The sequence below is a fragment of the Pseudopipra pipra genome, chromosome 26, assembly GCF_036250125.1.
Source record: "Pseudopipra pipra isolate bDixPip1 chromosome 26, bDixPip1.hap1, whole genome shotgun sequence".
NCBI lineage: Eukaryota > Metazoa > Chordata > Aves > Passeriformes > Pipridae > Pseudopipra > Pseudopipra pipra.
The window spans coordinates 1,014,580-1,028,834 of NC_087574.1; the positions used below are offsets into that span (position 1 = coordinate 1,014,580).

The 14,255-nt window shown below is 50.2% G+C and overlaps 1 protein-coding gene and 1 long non-coding RNA gene across 2 annotated transcripts; one reads left to right on the forward strand and one right to left on the reverse strand.

Annotated features, from left to right (window-relative positions):
• Positions 1 to 1,177: 1,177 nt before the first annotated feature.
• On the reverse strand, positions 1,178 to 4,330 carry LOC135403071 (uncharacterized). Its single transcript, XR_010425305.1, has 2 exons — positions 4,246 to 4,330; positions 1,178 to 1,452 (listed from the first exon to the last, which is right to left on the reverse strand). It is a non-coding gene; the product is annotated as an uncharacterized LOC135403071 (long non-coding RNA).
• Positions 4,331 to 4,431: 101 nt separating this feature from the next.
• On the forward strand, positions 4,432 to 12,473 carry GTSF1 (gametocyte specific factor 1). Its single transcript, XM_064636697.1, has 7 exons — positions 4,432 to 4,547; positions 6,620 to 6,717; positions 8,873 to 8,999; positions 9,656 to 9,742; positions 10,425 to 10,485; positions 11,347 to 11,428; positions 12,198 to 12,473. Exons 1-7 carry the CDS (start codon positions 4,526 to 4,528, stop codon positions 12,210 to 12,212), a joined length of 492 nt encoding a protein of 163 aa, XP_064492767.1. The 5' UTR covers positions 4,432 to 4,525; the 3' UTR covers positions 12,213 to 12,473.
• Positions 12,474 to 14,255: the final 1,782 nt, after the last annotated feature.

Sequence of the window (14,255 nt, forward strand, 5' to 3'; positions counted from 1 at the left end):
ACACACAAGGTCAGGAGGAAGGATGTTTCTCTGGAGAGGTTAGGGGAGCACGGGGCACATGGAGAGCCTTCACTATTCCCAGAGGGAAGGATGGGAGAGTGCAGTGAGCCCTTTTCAGACACTCTCAGTTGCAGGTGAGGAAGGTGTCTACTACTCCTCCTGTTCCTCCCAGCTCTGTTGATCCTCTGCCCATAAATGTCCTCTTGACCTCAGTGGACTGTGTATGGAACAGCTGTGGGGCTACTCCTGGGACTGGTTGAGAAACTTGGGCTGTGCTAGGCCCTGGAATAGCAGCAACCCCACGGGGTCTTGAGGAGGGGATGAAAGTGGATTCCTCCTGCTCTGGATGCTGCTGTGCCAGCATGGGGAGAAAGGATCAGGCATAAAATACCTTTTATTCCTTAAGCTGATTCTGTTCTTGTTGCTATCAGAGTGCACTGGTAAGTCTTCAGTTATCTGCTGGAATTAAATTAGGCAAATTTCTGGCCACAGGCAGGAAAATCTTGGTTTGTAACTTCTAACTAAAACAGTGGGAAACCTTCTACTGTGTCTTCTTCCCCTACAGGAAAACAGGGGTTGAAGGTCCATGCCTTTTGCTCACATCCACAAAACTCCTCATTTGAAGCCAGTTCCCAGAAAGGACCATTGCCTTGAGGAGAGGTGGGTTGTGCTGGTCACGGAGGAGAGAACAAACAACTAGAGCCCAAATCTGACGAGGAGCAGCTGAGGGAGCGGGGGGGCTCAGCCTGGAGAAAAGGAGGCTCAGGGGGGACCTTCTGGCTCTGCAACTCCCTGACAGGAGGGGGGAGCCGGGGGGGGTCGGGCTCTGCTCCCAGGGAACAAGGGACAGGGTGAGTGAAAATGGCCTTAAGTTGTGCCAGAGGAGGTTCAGGTTGGATACTGGGGAAAATTTCTTCACTGAAAGGGTGGTCAAACACGGGAACAGACTGGCCAGAGCAGTGCTGGAGTCACCATGCCTGAAAGTGTTCAAAGAATATGTGGATGTGGCACTTGGGGACGTGGGTTAGTGCTGCACTTGGCAGTGCTGGGGGAATGGTTGGACTCAATGGCCCCAGAGGTGGTTTTTCCCACCTTAGCAATTCTGTGATTCTGTGAAGTAGAGGCAGAATCATGAGCTCAACCCTTGGTGTCCCAAAGCAGAGTCTCAGGCACGAGATTTACAAAAATAAATACTTCAACAGAGTGGTACAACAGCAGGTCAGCTTGAGCTGGTGCCTCTGTCACCAGAACAAAGAAATGCCCAGGCCCTTATGGCTTGTGCACCTGCCCCTCAACACATTCTCTTGGTCCAGTTTTTGGTCTTGGGTCTTCTAACACCTTGTTGAGGTCTTTTTCCTTGCCCATGCAGGCAGGAGCTGCTCTGATCTCACAGAGTTGCAACCTCTGCAGGAGGCTGAACCCTCCTATCTCCTGCTTTGGCTTCTGCTGCTCCTGGAATGAGAACAGCCCCAGACACGGGATAAACACGACTGAGCACCCAAACCATCAGTGTGTTATTGTTGTAAAATGTGGGACATGTAAAATTTTCTTAAGAGAGGATGTTCTGTAGTGTTTGATCTTTGTAATACTTTCGAGCCTAATCAACAAGAAGGGAGATTTAATCCAAGAAACAGAGGGAAGTCAACAAGCTCCAAGTGATGTCCGGGTGTTAGAAAAATTATTTGTTGTTAGAGTTGCCTCGTTAAGGTTTAGGGCTGGACATGCTTCAGTGATCTCAGACTTAGGGGGAGGTTAACAAAGCTTGGGAAGAAGGACGTACCACTGATAGTAGGCACAAAGAATGCAGGATTTACATCCCACAGAAATTTGGCAGAACTCCCAAGATAAAGAAGAAACGAATAAAGCCAACTCAGCAACTGTGCTGAAATCAGCTCCAGCTCGGTAAAGGGTAATGCTGGCAGGGGCAGATCCTGACCACATACCCAAGAAACCCACCGACCCAAAAGCACAAGAATGAGAGAATCATTAAGCAACAAATGATAGAATAGTAATTAATAAGAGAACTATGTAACTTGTAGCCAATGAACACTATTTCCTTTGTTTTCTAAAATGTATAAACAGTAAAAAGTTTTGATAGTTGCTGTGCTTGATTTGTGGGATACCACTGAGCACCCAGGCTTAGGCAGCTCTGAAATAAATAATCAGTGTTTCTCTGGAGTGTGTACTTATTGGCACAAATCCAGCGTGCAACAAGTCCAATTTTTGTGGGCAACATTATCAATGTCCTTCTCATACCAACACCAAAGCACAGCACTGTGCCAGCTACTGGGAAATTACTGAGGGAATCAACTCCACTCCAGCCAAAATAAATTGTCTTATGAGGAGCAGCCAGGGAGCTGGCTTTGTTTAGTCTGGACAGGAGGAGGCTCAGGGAGGACCTTCTCACTCTCTAAAACTCCCTGATGTCCCTGAGGGGCCATTGTAGTGAGGGGGTTCAGTCTTCTACCATGCCGGCAAGTGAGAGGACCATGGCAAATGGCCTTAAGCTGAGACAGGGCAGACTCACACTAGATATTAGAAAAAACATGTTTTCACTGTTCAGGAGGTCAGGCTCATGATTAGCTTGCCCAGGGAGGTGGTGGGGTCACCATTCCTGGAGGTGTTCAAGAGGTGTCTGGCTGATGTGGTTTAGGGGTTACAGTGGCAGTACTGGGTGGACAGTTGTGTTGGAAATGATATCACTTTCCTAAAATTTTAATTAATGGTACAGTTAGCTGGGTTCTTTTTTTTTTTCTTACAGACTCTTGTCAATTTGATCTTTAAATCACCGAAGCTCTGAGTTTCTCTGAACTAGCACTGATAAGCTTCAATAAATGAAGCTTGAGGGAGTTGAGGATTGAACATCTGGGGTCTTAAATTTATGGTCCTTCAAAGACATGTTGGAGTAACCAGAAGGTACAGAGGGGATTAGCAAAGATATTATACCCTGAGAGTTGGAGACTGTCTAAGGAAGAATGATAAGAGGACCAAAGAATGTTGACCAAATTAGCCAGTGAATGATAGAATACTAATTAAATTATGAGAATTGTGCAAATTAGGACCAATGAATGTTAATTTGTTTGCTAAAATGTATAAATACGTGAAAAGTCTTGAAAGAGATCTATGTGACTGGGATGATTCACTACCTATCTCTGGCCAGAATAAAGTAATGCCTGGCTCACTAACACTTCAGAGGTAGTGTTGGAGGGTTGAATTTCTTCCTGACAACTTTCATAGAATCATAGAATCACAGAATCAGCTGGGTTGGAAAGGACCTCCGAGATCATCAAGTCCAACCCTTGATCCACAACCACTGTGGTTCCCAGACCATGGCACTGATGCCACATCCAGTCTCATCTTGAAAACCTCCAGGGACGGAGAATCCACTACTTCCTTGGCCAGCCCATTCCAGTGTCTGATTACCCTCTCTGGAAAGAATTTCTTTCTAATATCCAACCTAAACCTCCCCTGGCACAGCTTAAGACTGAGCCCTCTTGTCCTACTGCTGCTTCCTGGGAGAAGAGACTGACCCCCACCTGGCTACAGCCTCCTGTCAGGTCTCCCTTGAGCCTTCTCTTCTCCAGGCTCAACACCCCCAGCTCCCTCAGCCTCTCCTCACAGCACTCGTGCTCCAGTCCCTTCCCCAGCCTTGTTGCTCTTCTCTGCACCTGCTCCAGGACCTCAATAATCTTCCTGAGCTGAGGGCCCAGAACTGGACAGAGCACTCCAGGGGTGGCCTCACCAGCGCTGAGTACAGGAGAAGAATCACTTCCCTGCTCCTGCTGCCACACTGTTCCTGATCCAGGCCAGGATCCATTGGCCTTCTTGGCCACCTGGGCACACTCTGGCTCCTGTTCAGCTTCCTGTCAATCCACACTCCCAGCTCCCTTCCTGCCTGGCTGCTCTCCAGCCACTCTGTGCCCAGCCTTGAGCTGCCGGGGGTTGTTGTGGCCAAAGGGCAGGACCCGGCCCTTGGCCTGGTTGAACCTCATCCCCTTGGAATCAGCCCATGGATCCAGCCTGTCCAGGTCCCTCTGCAGAGCCCTCCTGCCTTCCAGCAGATCAACACTCCCCCCCCACTTGGTGTCATCTGCAAATTTGCTGATGGTGGACTCCATCCCCTCATCTAAATCATCAATAAAGATATTAAACAGAACTGGGCCCAACACTGATCCCTGGGGGACACCACTAGCGACCGGATGATGGTGACAGTCAGACTGGCTGATCTTAAAGGTCTCTTCCAACCTTGATAATTCTGACTCAAAGGACGTCCAGGGTCAGTTCACAGCCAGCGCCTGAGCCTGCAGCTGGTCCAGTTAAAAACAACAGCACCCTGAACGTGACCCATTCCACGCGAACCCGTGCCTTTGGGCTGCACAGCCCACACCGCCCCACTCCCGCGGGGCCGGGCCGGGCCTCATGGCGGCGTTGCCCCGGCAACCGTGGCCTGGCGGGAAGGGGAGGGCGGAGCGGCGGGAGCGCCGTGGATACACAGCCGGGCTGGGAGCGGGCACACGGGCCCGCCATGGAGCTGGAGGAGGACATGGGTGAGCTCAGGGTCTGCCCGGGGCAGGCACACGGAGGGCAGTCGGCTGCGGGCAGGGCTCGGAGAGGCGCCACGAGGGCGCGGGCTGTCCCCACCCCGGTGCCCGAGCCGCGATGGGATTCACTCCCGCGGGCTCTCCCTCGGTTGTTCCAGTCCCGCTGCCGGTGGGGTCCGGCCGGCAGGAAGGGGGATGAAGCGGCTCCCGCCGGGGGCTCCGGGCGGGCGGCTCGGGCGGGCCGGGGGTTGCTGTGGATGTGTTTCCATGCGGTGGGGACAGGGACAGGGACAAGACCCCAGTGCACGGGGCATCGCTGTGGTGCCTCTGCTCCTTCAGCCGCCTGTAAATTGTGTCTGCTCACCTGCCCGGGACGGTTCTGGGGCTGGTTGGGCTTTGGGTGTCCCCTTCTCTTCACTCCTAGCGCGCTCGGTCACGTCTGATGTGGAGCCAGTTCACAGAGAGAAACCTGGAAAAATCTGTGACACACAGTGCTTAGTCTTGTGGATTCCTTTGACTTTAACAGACAGTACTTAATCCTATGATTAGCAGTGAGAAATAATATATATCTGATATCATTTATCTATCAGTGATATTTTAGCCCCGGGAATAAAGACTGTGCCCGATTTAGTCTTATGAATTCCTTTAACAGACAGTGCTCAATCCTGTGATTGCTTATCAGCGATAAATAATGTATATCTGATATCAGATATACATCTCAGATATACAGATATACAGATATATATCTCAGTGGTTAATGTGTACAAGCGGCTATTTTAGCCGTGGGAACAAAGACTGTGCCTTGAGCAAGGCTGATAAGACGGTGTTTCGTGGCCGGAACACACAGTTGGAATATGTTCAAGGAGACGAAACTGTGCTTAGGAGGTTTGTGACCTGAAAAGGATAATTGGAGGAACGGGATGTTCCCCAAAGACCCTCAAAAGGCCCCTAGTCTAATGTAAATGAGTTCCGAGAAGTGATTTAAATATGTAAAAGAATTCTCGGGAGCGTTTAGCACATACCTATGAGTTCTGATGAGTGTGTATTAGTTCCCTAGATATAAACTGGTGTGTTAGGAGGAGCATTCCCCAAGCACCCTGTGCCAAAATAAACACCTGCTTTCTAATACTGAAACTACCGTGTTAGACAGTTTTATTTTATTTTTCGGTGACAAAGCCACTTGTGGTTGCTGTTGCAGGGGCAGCTGGGCCAGTGCAAAGGCAGTTTGGTTCTCAGCTGCCCTGAGGGGCTGATGCAGGTGAGGTAGCCCACATGGAAACTTAGAGCTGTTTTACCTCTTGCATAATCAAATCCTAAATGTCCTAAAAGCCTGAGCAACAAGAGTGGCAGACCAAAAAGAATGGAGCAGCCTGGTCTGGCTCCCTGGTGTTGTATCCCATGTCTCCTGGCTGCCTCCTCCTCACTGAGAATATGGAAAGTGTGAGGTTTTATTAATATTTACATTTTAATATATTTTATAGACAGAAAAATATGTGTGGAGTCACACTGCTTCACTGTTCAGTGCTTTGATTCTTCAGTAGTTTTGCTGGTTTAGTAACTCCTCAGCTCCTAAATTATTACATGACATATTAAAAACTTCATTCTGAGTGACGTGAACTATGTTGGGCTTCCTCTGAAATGAAACTTAGTTGCTTACTGTTCTTCCTCCAGCAAAATGAGCTGTTGATGGAAAAAAAATTGATTCAGCTCCTGAAGGTGCTGGTGGGTGTGTTGTGATCCCACTGATCCTCCTCTAGGAAGCTGGAAAAGTGCTCCTGGCTTTCCCTTGGAGTTAGGGTGCTTTCCTTCCTAATAAGGGAACTGAAAAAGTTACACTCAGTGTTACTGACTCTCCTCTGTTTTGATTGATGTTCCAGTCATGAAAACTCTGCATTTAATTAATTTGCTTATGCAAATCAGGTGCCTGCCTTAATGAGTGGTTTCAAATTAAGAGCAACTGGTTTGACTCTGTCAGAGCACAACCCTGATGTGGTGGGGTGGGGTTTTTCCCCACTTCACTGTGTCAGTGATTCCTGTCTTTGTAACCAGGTGCTTTTCCCTGTGTTCTGTTCCATCAGATTTGTTGGACCCAGAGAGGTTGATCCAGTGTCCCTTTGTCAAACAGCATCAGATCCGAGCCTGCCGCTTTCCCTACCACCTTGTGAAGTGTAAGGAGGTGAGCTGGGCAGGGGCTGGGGATTCTGGGCATGCAAACGTGCCCTGTGTGTTCTCATTCCTGCTGCAGTTCCTGACAAACAGCCTTGGTTAGCCTTTATTTCGTAGAACTTCATGATTTGTTTAGTAACAGCTTCAGGCACCCATTAATTCACACAAGACCCGTCTGGCTCTGTTGGAAGGAGACAGAGATTGCTCATGGTTAGTTCAGATTCTGGTCCCTTCCAAGAGCTCACAGGGAGATCAGATACATTTTTCCACTTTCAGTTGGAGAGAGGACTCAGTCACAGTTCTGTGCACCCCTCTTGGCTCCTCAGAGCAGGAGGTCTGGGATGTTGCAGTGCATTCTTCCAGTGCTGGGAATGCAGCTGCACAGCAGGGCTGGGGAGTTTTGTTTTGCTAATAACTATTTCATGGGCATCTGGCACAAACTGCATGTCCTGGGCTCAGCACATTTGGGAGAGGTTTATTCCCCTCTTTGTCTTTTATCTGGAATTTGAATACAAATTATTTCACAGGAAGCATTCCTTCTCTGTTGTCCTCATGGTTGGGTTTCTTTAAACCTTCCTGAGATTTAGGTTTTTCCTGAGACCTTTGGAAACCTGATTGTCCCTTTTTAAGTTTGCCAGTGTGTTTCTAAACCAGTAGAGCAGTGCTATGCCTTCCAGTTAAGGTGCAGTTGTAGGCTCTGTGTCCTGGTATCAGTACAATTAAATCATTTTGGTGGAACTGGAGCCTTAAAAATATTAATTAACTAGTAGAAGTGGGGGCAGAAGTTAGTGGCAAGTACCAAGCATTCAGGAGGGCTGAAATTTTCTTGTTGAGCCCCTGCAGATTTTGGCAAGAGCGTGCATGTGAGCTGGGTGAACAGTGTTGGCAAGTAAATGTTCATGCAGGTTGGTTTTGTCCTGACTGATGAGCAGAGAGTTTTGACAAGTTTCCTGGTTAGGAGGATGAGGTGAGACAGTGATCACCAAGCAGACACAGTTGGTGTCTGAGTAATTAGCAGAAGGGCTTTGGGTTATCCATCTGAAGATGCCACAGTGGTAATCATGTGGGTGGAGATTGTCCCTTTGGCTTGGGACAGGTTTGTTGAGCTTCCTTTGCATACCTTATGCATAAAATCCAGTTTATGCCTCCCCTTCCCTCAGCCCCCCATGGCTCTGTGCAGGACACAGCCCTGCCCCAAAGGGGACACTGCAAGATCCAACAGAGCAAGTTGGGTCCTCTTGGCTTGAACTGTGTTAGAATCCTGCAGTCATGGAATGGTTTGGGTTGGAAGGAACCTTGAAGTTCAAGTTCATCCAGTCCCACCCCCTGCCATGGGCAGGGACACCTTCCTCTATCCCAGGTTGCTCCAAGCCCCAGCCAGCCTGGCCTTGGACACTTCCAGGGATGGGACAGCCACAGCTTTGCTGGGCAACCTGGGCCAGGGCCTCCCCACCTTCACAGGGAAGGATTTCTTCCCAATATCCCATCCCTCTGACAGTGGGAAGCCACTCCCTGTGTCCTATCTCTCCATCCCTTGTCCCAAGTCCCTCCCCAGCTCTCCTGGAGCCCCTTTAGGCCCTGGAAGGGGCTCTCAGGTGTCCCTGGAGCCTCCTCTTCTCCAGGTGAACCCCCCCAGCTCTCCAGCCTAATTTCCCAGTAAACCTTCTATCACTTGGAGGAGATAATTTGCTGTAGTGACAGCTGAGCTCTGCCACTAGAACTGGTGCTTGGGATGAAATTGTTGAATGAGAATCCAGGTGGAAACTGCCAACTCCTTGGCTGTTCTGAAAGGTTTAGGGAGTTTCTCTGCCTTCGTGCCTGCTTATTTAAAATACATCTGAATGGGTTACCTTTGCCTAATGTCTCTCCCTTGATGGCTTTAAAATTTGTGCTTTAAACCCCTTGCAGCCCTATCACCAGAAAACTGGAGGGAGTTGACTGAGGGTCTGTTCCACTTCAGTCAAAGGTGGCTCAGCGACTTGTGTTTGGAAGAACAATCCCCGTGGGTTTTTAGGGAGTGTCTGACATTGTGATTTCTTGTTTGGCTTATATTTTTTAAAGCAACACCACAAATATCCCAGTGGCTTTTTTGCCCTATGGATTAACAAGAGATAAGTGAATTTACAAGTGATGTGGCAGATGATTTTGGTTTTTCCCTTGCCCAGAGCAACCCAGAAATTGCAAAGAAATTGGCCACGTGCCCGTTCAACGCTCGTCACCTGGTGCCTCGGGGCGACCTCAGCAACCACATCATGAAGTGCAGCGACCAAGCCCTCATGGAGCAAGATGTAGGTGAGAGAACCTCCCTGCTCCCAGGTGTCTGCTCACCCTGCGGACTGAGATTTCTTGGTGTAAGGATGAATTGTGGCATAACCAAAAAGTGGGATTCAAACTGTTGTCTGTGGTTCTGTGTGACACACCAGCCTTGGAGAAAGTTGATCTTATATGCTTGGGTTTCTTAGGCAGTTTCTTGAGATGCTCTGAGTAGGCCTTGCACATATTTTGTTACCAGGCTTGTTGAATAGAAAGGTTTTGCCAAAAGCCATGCAGGAAGTGCCTCTGGCAGGAGCTGGGATGCTTTAATGACCACAAGGATGGGCCCTTCTTCCTTCAGAGCTGATCTCCCTGTAACTCCTGCCACACTACGGAGCAGACAGAAGTTTTTTATCTTCTGTAGAGCTGCACTGAGGCCAGCAGTGATGCCTGCATCCATGGCAGCAGCTTTCCCCTTTGCTCCAGCATTCCTGCTCAGAGTTCCAGGGAGCAGAGTCTTGTTCCTTGAAAAAGGCAAACTCAAAGTTGCTGGATTTCAGCTCAGTCCCTGGCTGTCCCCAGCCTGTTTGCCTTGGGCAGGGCTTCCTCTGCAGCCAAGGGATGTGTCACAGCTCGAGCCAGAGCTTCCATGGATTCTAGGATTGGGGTTCACTGTGTTTTCTCTCTTCCCCAAGTGAGTAGGTTCTGTGAGCCCCCACAGGAGCAGGTGAAGGATGGGAGCACGTGGCAGGCACCTCCATGTGATGAAGACTGGGAAACAGGTGAGGACCTGTGCCACACTGCTGCCTCCTCTCTGGTCCTGTCCTCCACAAGCCCAGGGATGCTGCTCACTCAGGTCTCCCTTGTAGGACACCTTGGTTATGCTCATTCCTAAAAACATGGATCTCTCCACCCAGCAGGCTTGTCTTGCTCTGGAGAACAGTCTAAAATGCTGCCATGGAGAGGGATTTCCAAGCATCCCCTCCTCCCATATAAGTTTTTGTACCGTATGTGCAGTGATGGCAATGGAAACATGATAGATAACTCTTTGAGTTCCTCAGTTAAATGGCAGCAAACACATCCATCATAGATCAACTTTTCCTCCCTCTTGAACTTGTAGAAATATGACAGAGATTCCTGATTGCAGAATCCCAGAATGGTTTGGGTTGGAAGGGACCTTGAAAATCCAGTGCCACCCCCTGCCATGGGCAGGGACACCTTCCACTAGCCCAGGTTGCTCTAAGCCCCCTCCAACCTGGCCTTGGACACTTTTAGGGATGGGGCAGCCACAGCTTCTCTGGGCAACCTGTGCCAGGGCCTCCCCACCCTCACAGGGAAGAATTTCCTCCCTGATTCCCAATCTAACCTTGCCCTCTGGCAGTGGGAAGCCATTTAAGCCAATGATCTGACAGTGGTTGCTGGAGTTTCTTGGTTCTGAGCTATAACATCTGTTTCCCTTCACAGAGGTGTCGGAGACGTCTAAGTCTGCTTTTGTTTGGGGTGTGCCCAACTCTGCCATAAACAGGTAGGGAATTTGATTGCAAACAAAGCAGCGTTTGTTTAGAGGAACACTGCAGCCTCGTCCCAGTCCTGCCTGGATGCTGGGCAGGGGCTGCCTTTGCTGCTGTACAACCCTGGGAGGAGGGATGCTGGACAGCTTGGGCTGCTGGTTCAGTGAGACCTGCTTTCTCCTGTGCCTGGTCTGTACCAGAGAAGGAAGCCCTCAGAAGCACAGATATTGCTCCTGTGTGCCTGTGGCAGGGTGCTCTTCCTGTCCTGTGTGCAGGAACTGATGGATGTCTGGCCAGTGTGCAGGGGAGAAAGGTGCTGGCACCTTGTGGTCCCTGTGAGTCCTTGGGAGCTCCTGGAGCCTGGCAGGTGGGACCTGGGGCCTGGCCAGGTGTGCTGGTGTTGGGCCCTGTGTTTGCAGAATCCTCCCCTCCTCCCCTTGCAAAGTGTGATCCCAGTTCGGGCTGGGGGAGCTCAGAGCTCAGTGCCCAGCTGGGAACAGAAGGAGCTGCTGTGGCTGGTTTTGCTGCTCCACCAGTGGATCGGGATCATGGGCTGGGTGTGGGATGTGGTGGCACCACCAGAGCTGCCAGAGATAGTTCAAGGTTAATCCAACAGTGGGTTCCTTTAAGGTTCAGCAAAGTCCTGCCCATGGCAGCTCCAAGTTCTCTATGAGCTCACCCATGATGTCCTCCCCTTCCATCAGGACTGACAGCAGCACTGTCTACTTCCACCTCTGGGACTTTTTGGAAACCCTTTGAGTGTTTGGAGCATAGACAGCTCTCCTCAGCACCATCCCCCACAGCCCTGCTGTGGGAAGATGCAGCAATGTGACCCAGTGCATTTGTGAGGAGTAACCAAAGTCTCTCCATTGCAGCACCACCAGTGGCCAGACCAACTCCCTGCCCTCGAGGATGAGGGCCCCTGAGAGCCTCCCATACACCATGTCCTGCAGGGCTGTGAGTACTGACCTGTGTCACCTCCAGAGCTGGGGCAGCTCCTGCAATCTCTGCTGCTTTGTGGCTCCCATGGACAGGAGGGGTTTTATTGAACACCTGCCTCTTGAGAGCAGCTTCTGAGGGAATCTGCTGCTTGGATCATCCTCTGTGTGCTTTCTTGGATGCATCCTGTGTTGTGTGTTCTCTTTCCCTGTCCTTCCCAGCCCTCCATTCCTGTGATCCAAGTTAAGGCAGCACCACTCCTTGGCCATGTTGGCTCTGTCTCTCTAAACAAGCCCCTCCACACCATCTCCATCATCTCCTTTCACCCTGCACCCGCCCCCTGACTTAAACCAAACTTTCCTTGCTTTGTGCTCTGCTCACTGTCAGGCCCAGCTAAGCCAGAACTGAGGCTGCTTAAACCAGCACTACTGAGGGGAAAAGCTCTCAAATTCCACCTGGGAAGGAGCTTCCTGTGTGGAAGTGTCCAGTGCTGAAATCACACTGACTAGTAGTTGCCAGTAGCAGCAAAGCAACAGCTTAAAGATACTTTGAGGAATGATTGCCCTGATTCCCACTGGGAGCAGCTCCAGCCAGTGCTCTGAGGGCACTGCAGGCACGGCTCCTGCACAGGCAGGGGCTCTGCACTCCCCACAGGGTTGGGCTGAATAAGCCTTGTTGCCAAGGGGACAAGTGCTGCCTCTGCAAGGGCCACTGTCCCTTGGGGGAGTGGGGGAAATTGCTGTGTCTTTCACCATCTCATGCCAAAAATGTATCTTGTCCTTTCCAGAATTTGGAGTATTGACATCTCATCCCTCTGGAAGGTGTTTTCCCAGCAGGAAGTGCCTCCCTGTCTGGGACAGGAGAGCTCCTGTAGATGACAGACCTGCTCTGGACCTGGTGGCAGGACTCTCTACACTTGGCTTTTGTTGCATAACATGTTTCTTGCAACGTTTGGACTTGTGAAACTGTCCTTGGTTGCCAGAGGTTTCCCCAAGTGATTTTTTTAATTTACCTTCAGTTGGTGACTTTGGTTACTTTTATTAAATAAATAGACTGATTAATTTACAGGTACTCAGAAACCTTTCCTACTCAAACCCAGGCCCTGTTAACACCCCCTGAACAGGAAAAACAGGCAAGTCTCTGTTGTTCCACCTGTCAAATAGCAGGTGATGATCTGGAAGCTGTTTCTGTTTCCTCCAGAGACTGGGAAACAGCAGCAGAACCCTTTGGAAGGGGTGATGGGTTTTAAGGGGGGAGGTGAAGAAATGGGTGATTTTAAGTAGGGGAAGTTGTGCAAAATTGAGATTCTTTTAAAATTCTGTCAAGGTTCTTGTTGGCAATTTAGAATAAAAACATTGTAAGTGTTCTGGGACTGCTTTTCTTGTGAGTCAGTAAGTGCTGTCCACCTTGCCTTCATTTATTTTTTGTCACTTGGAATGAAAGTGGTGACAAATGCCAGCTGTGATTGTTTCTGGTTTGGCAGCAGTGGTTTATTTGCAGGGTTTGTGGGCCAGAGCACTACAATTTTACAGGTAAATGCCATAATTGGGCCCCATTACCCCGAACTCCTTTAACTGCCAGTGGGTGAAAGCCTCACAGAGCCTAGTGCTCCTGCTCTTGGGGCTCACCCTTGTCTGTCCTAGGAGGGGATGAGCTCCAGGTGCTCCTGCTCCCAGGAGGGACATTGTTATCCCAGCCCTGGGGGAATCCAGTAGCCCAGCCTTTCTGGAAAGGACCAGGTGGGCTTGGAAGGTCATGGTTGTGACTTCAAACATCCCCAGGCCACAAGAACTGGAGGGGACCATGAGAAGGGGCTTTGTGTGTAGGGTGGGTGCAGCCAACCTGAGACAGAGCTCTGAGATCTGAGATCCCATATCCCAGAGAGCTGAAATCCTGTATCCTCCTCGGCATGTCCTGCACGTGCCCCTGCCTGGGAAGGGCAGGAAGGCCATGGCTGTGGTGTTCCTGCAGTGCTTTGGGAGTGCAGGGTGTAAACCCCAGGGTGACCCTCCAGCATGAGGAATGTTTAAATTCCTGATATCTATCACTGGGCTCTTGGCTCCCTCTGGGTGTTTTGTATTTACCACAGAGTATTTTTAAAGTGTGTCCCAGGGCACCTCCAGAGTGACAGAGGGAGAAGTTTGATGTGACATATTCCTGTGTTAGACCCTCAGTCTCCTGTGCTGGGCAGGTTGTGCATCACTGGAGCTTTCCCCCCCTTCCCTGGAGACTGGATGTGTCCCTTGGCAGGAGCTGATGGGATGCAGAGTCACACCAATACTGGTTTTGGTTGGAAGGGACCTTAAAGCCCACCAGTTTCACACCCTGCCACAGGCAGGGACACCTTCCACCAGCCCAGGTTGCTCCAAGCCCCCTCCAACCTGGCCTTGGACACTTCCAGGGATCCAGGGGCAGCCACAGCTTCTCTGGGCAACCTGTGCCAGGGCCTCCCCACCCTCACAGGGAAATTTCTTCCTAACATCTAATCTAAATCTCTCCTCTTTTAGTTTAAAACCATTCCCCTCCTTGTCAGTGTCTGTCTGTTTAAGAAGTCCCTCTCCCTCTTTCATTATCCCCCTCTAGGCACTGGAAGGGGATCTACGGTCTCTCTGGAGCTTCTCTTCTCCAGGTTGAACAGCCCCACCTCTCCATCTGTTGCCACCAGTTCTCCCTTCTCGTTTATTGGGAGCATAAACTCTCCTCGGCTTTTCCATTCTGACCTGTGTCCTTTGCCAAGTCCTGTTCCATCTGTGCCTTGGCTTTTCTGCTCCTGCTGTAGAGATTCCATCCTGGCCCAGGGCAGCAGAGACAGCCAAGGTCTCTGACAATATCCCTGACAATATCC

What these genes read in the sequence shown, in the direction of transcription:
- GTSF1 (XM_064636697.1), top strand. Translation starts at nt 4,526, where the DNA reads ATGGAGCTGGAGGAGGACATGG. An exon ending in TGATGAAGACTGGGAAACAG is followed by an intron (nt 9,743 to 10,424) that starts GTGAGGACCTGT and finishes TTCCCTTCACAG; the next exon opens with AGGTGTCGGAGACGTCTAAG. An exon ending in CCCAACTCTGCCATAAACAG is followed by an intron (nt 10,486 to 11,346) that starts GTAGGGAATTTG and finishes TCTCCATTGCAG; the next exon opens with CACCACCAGTGGCCAGACCA.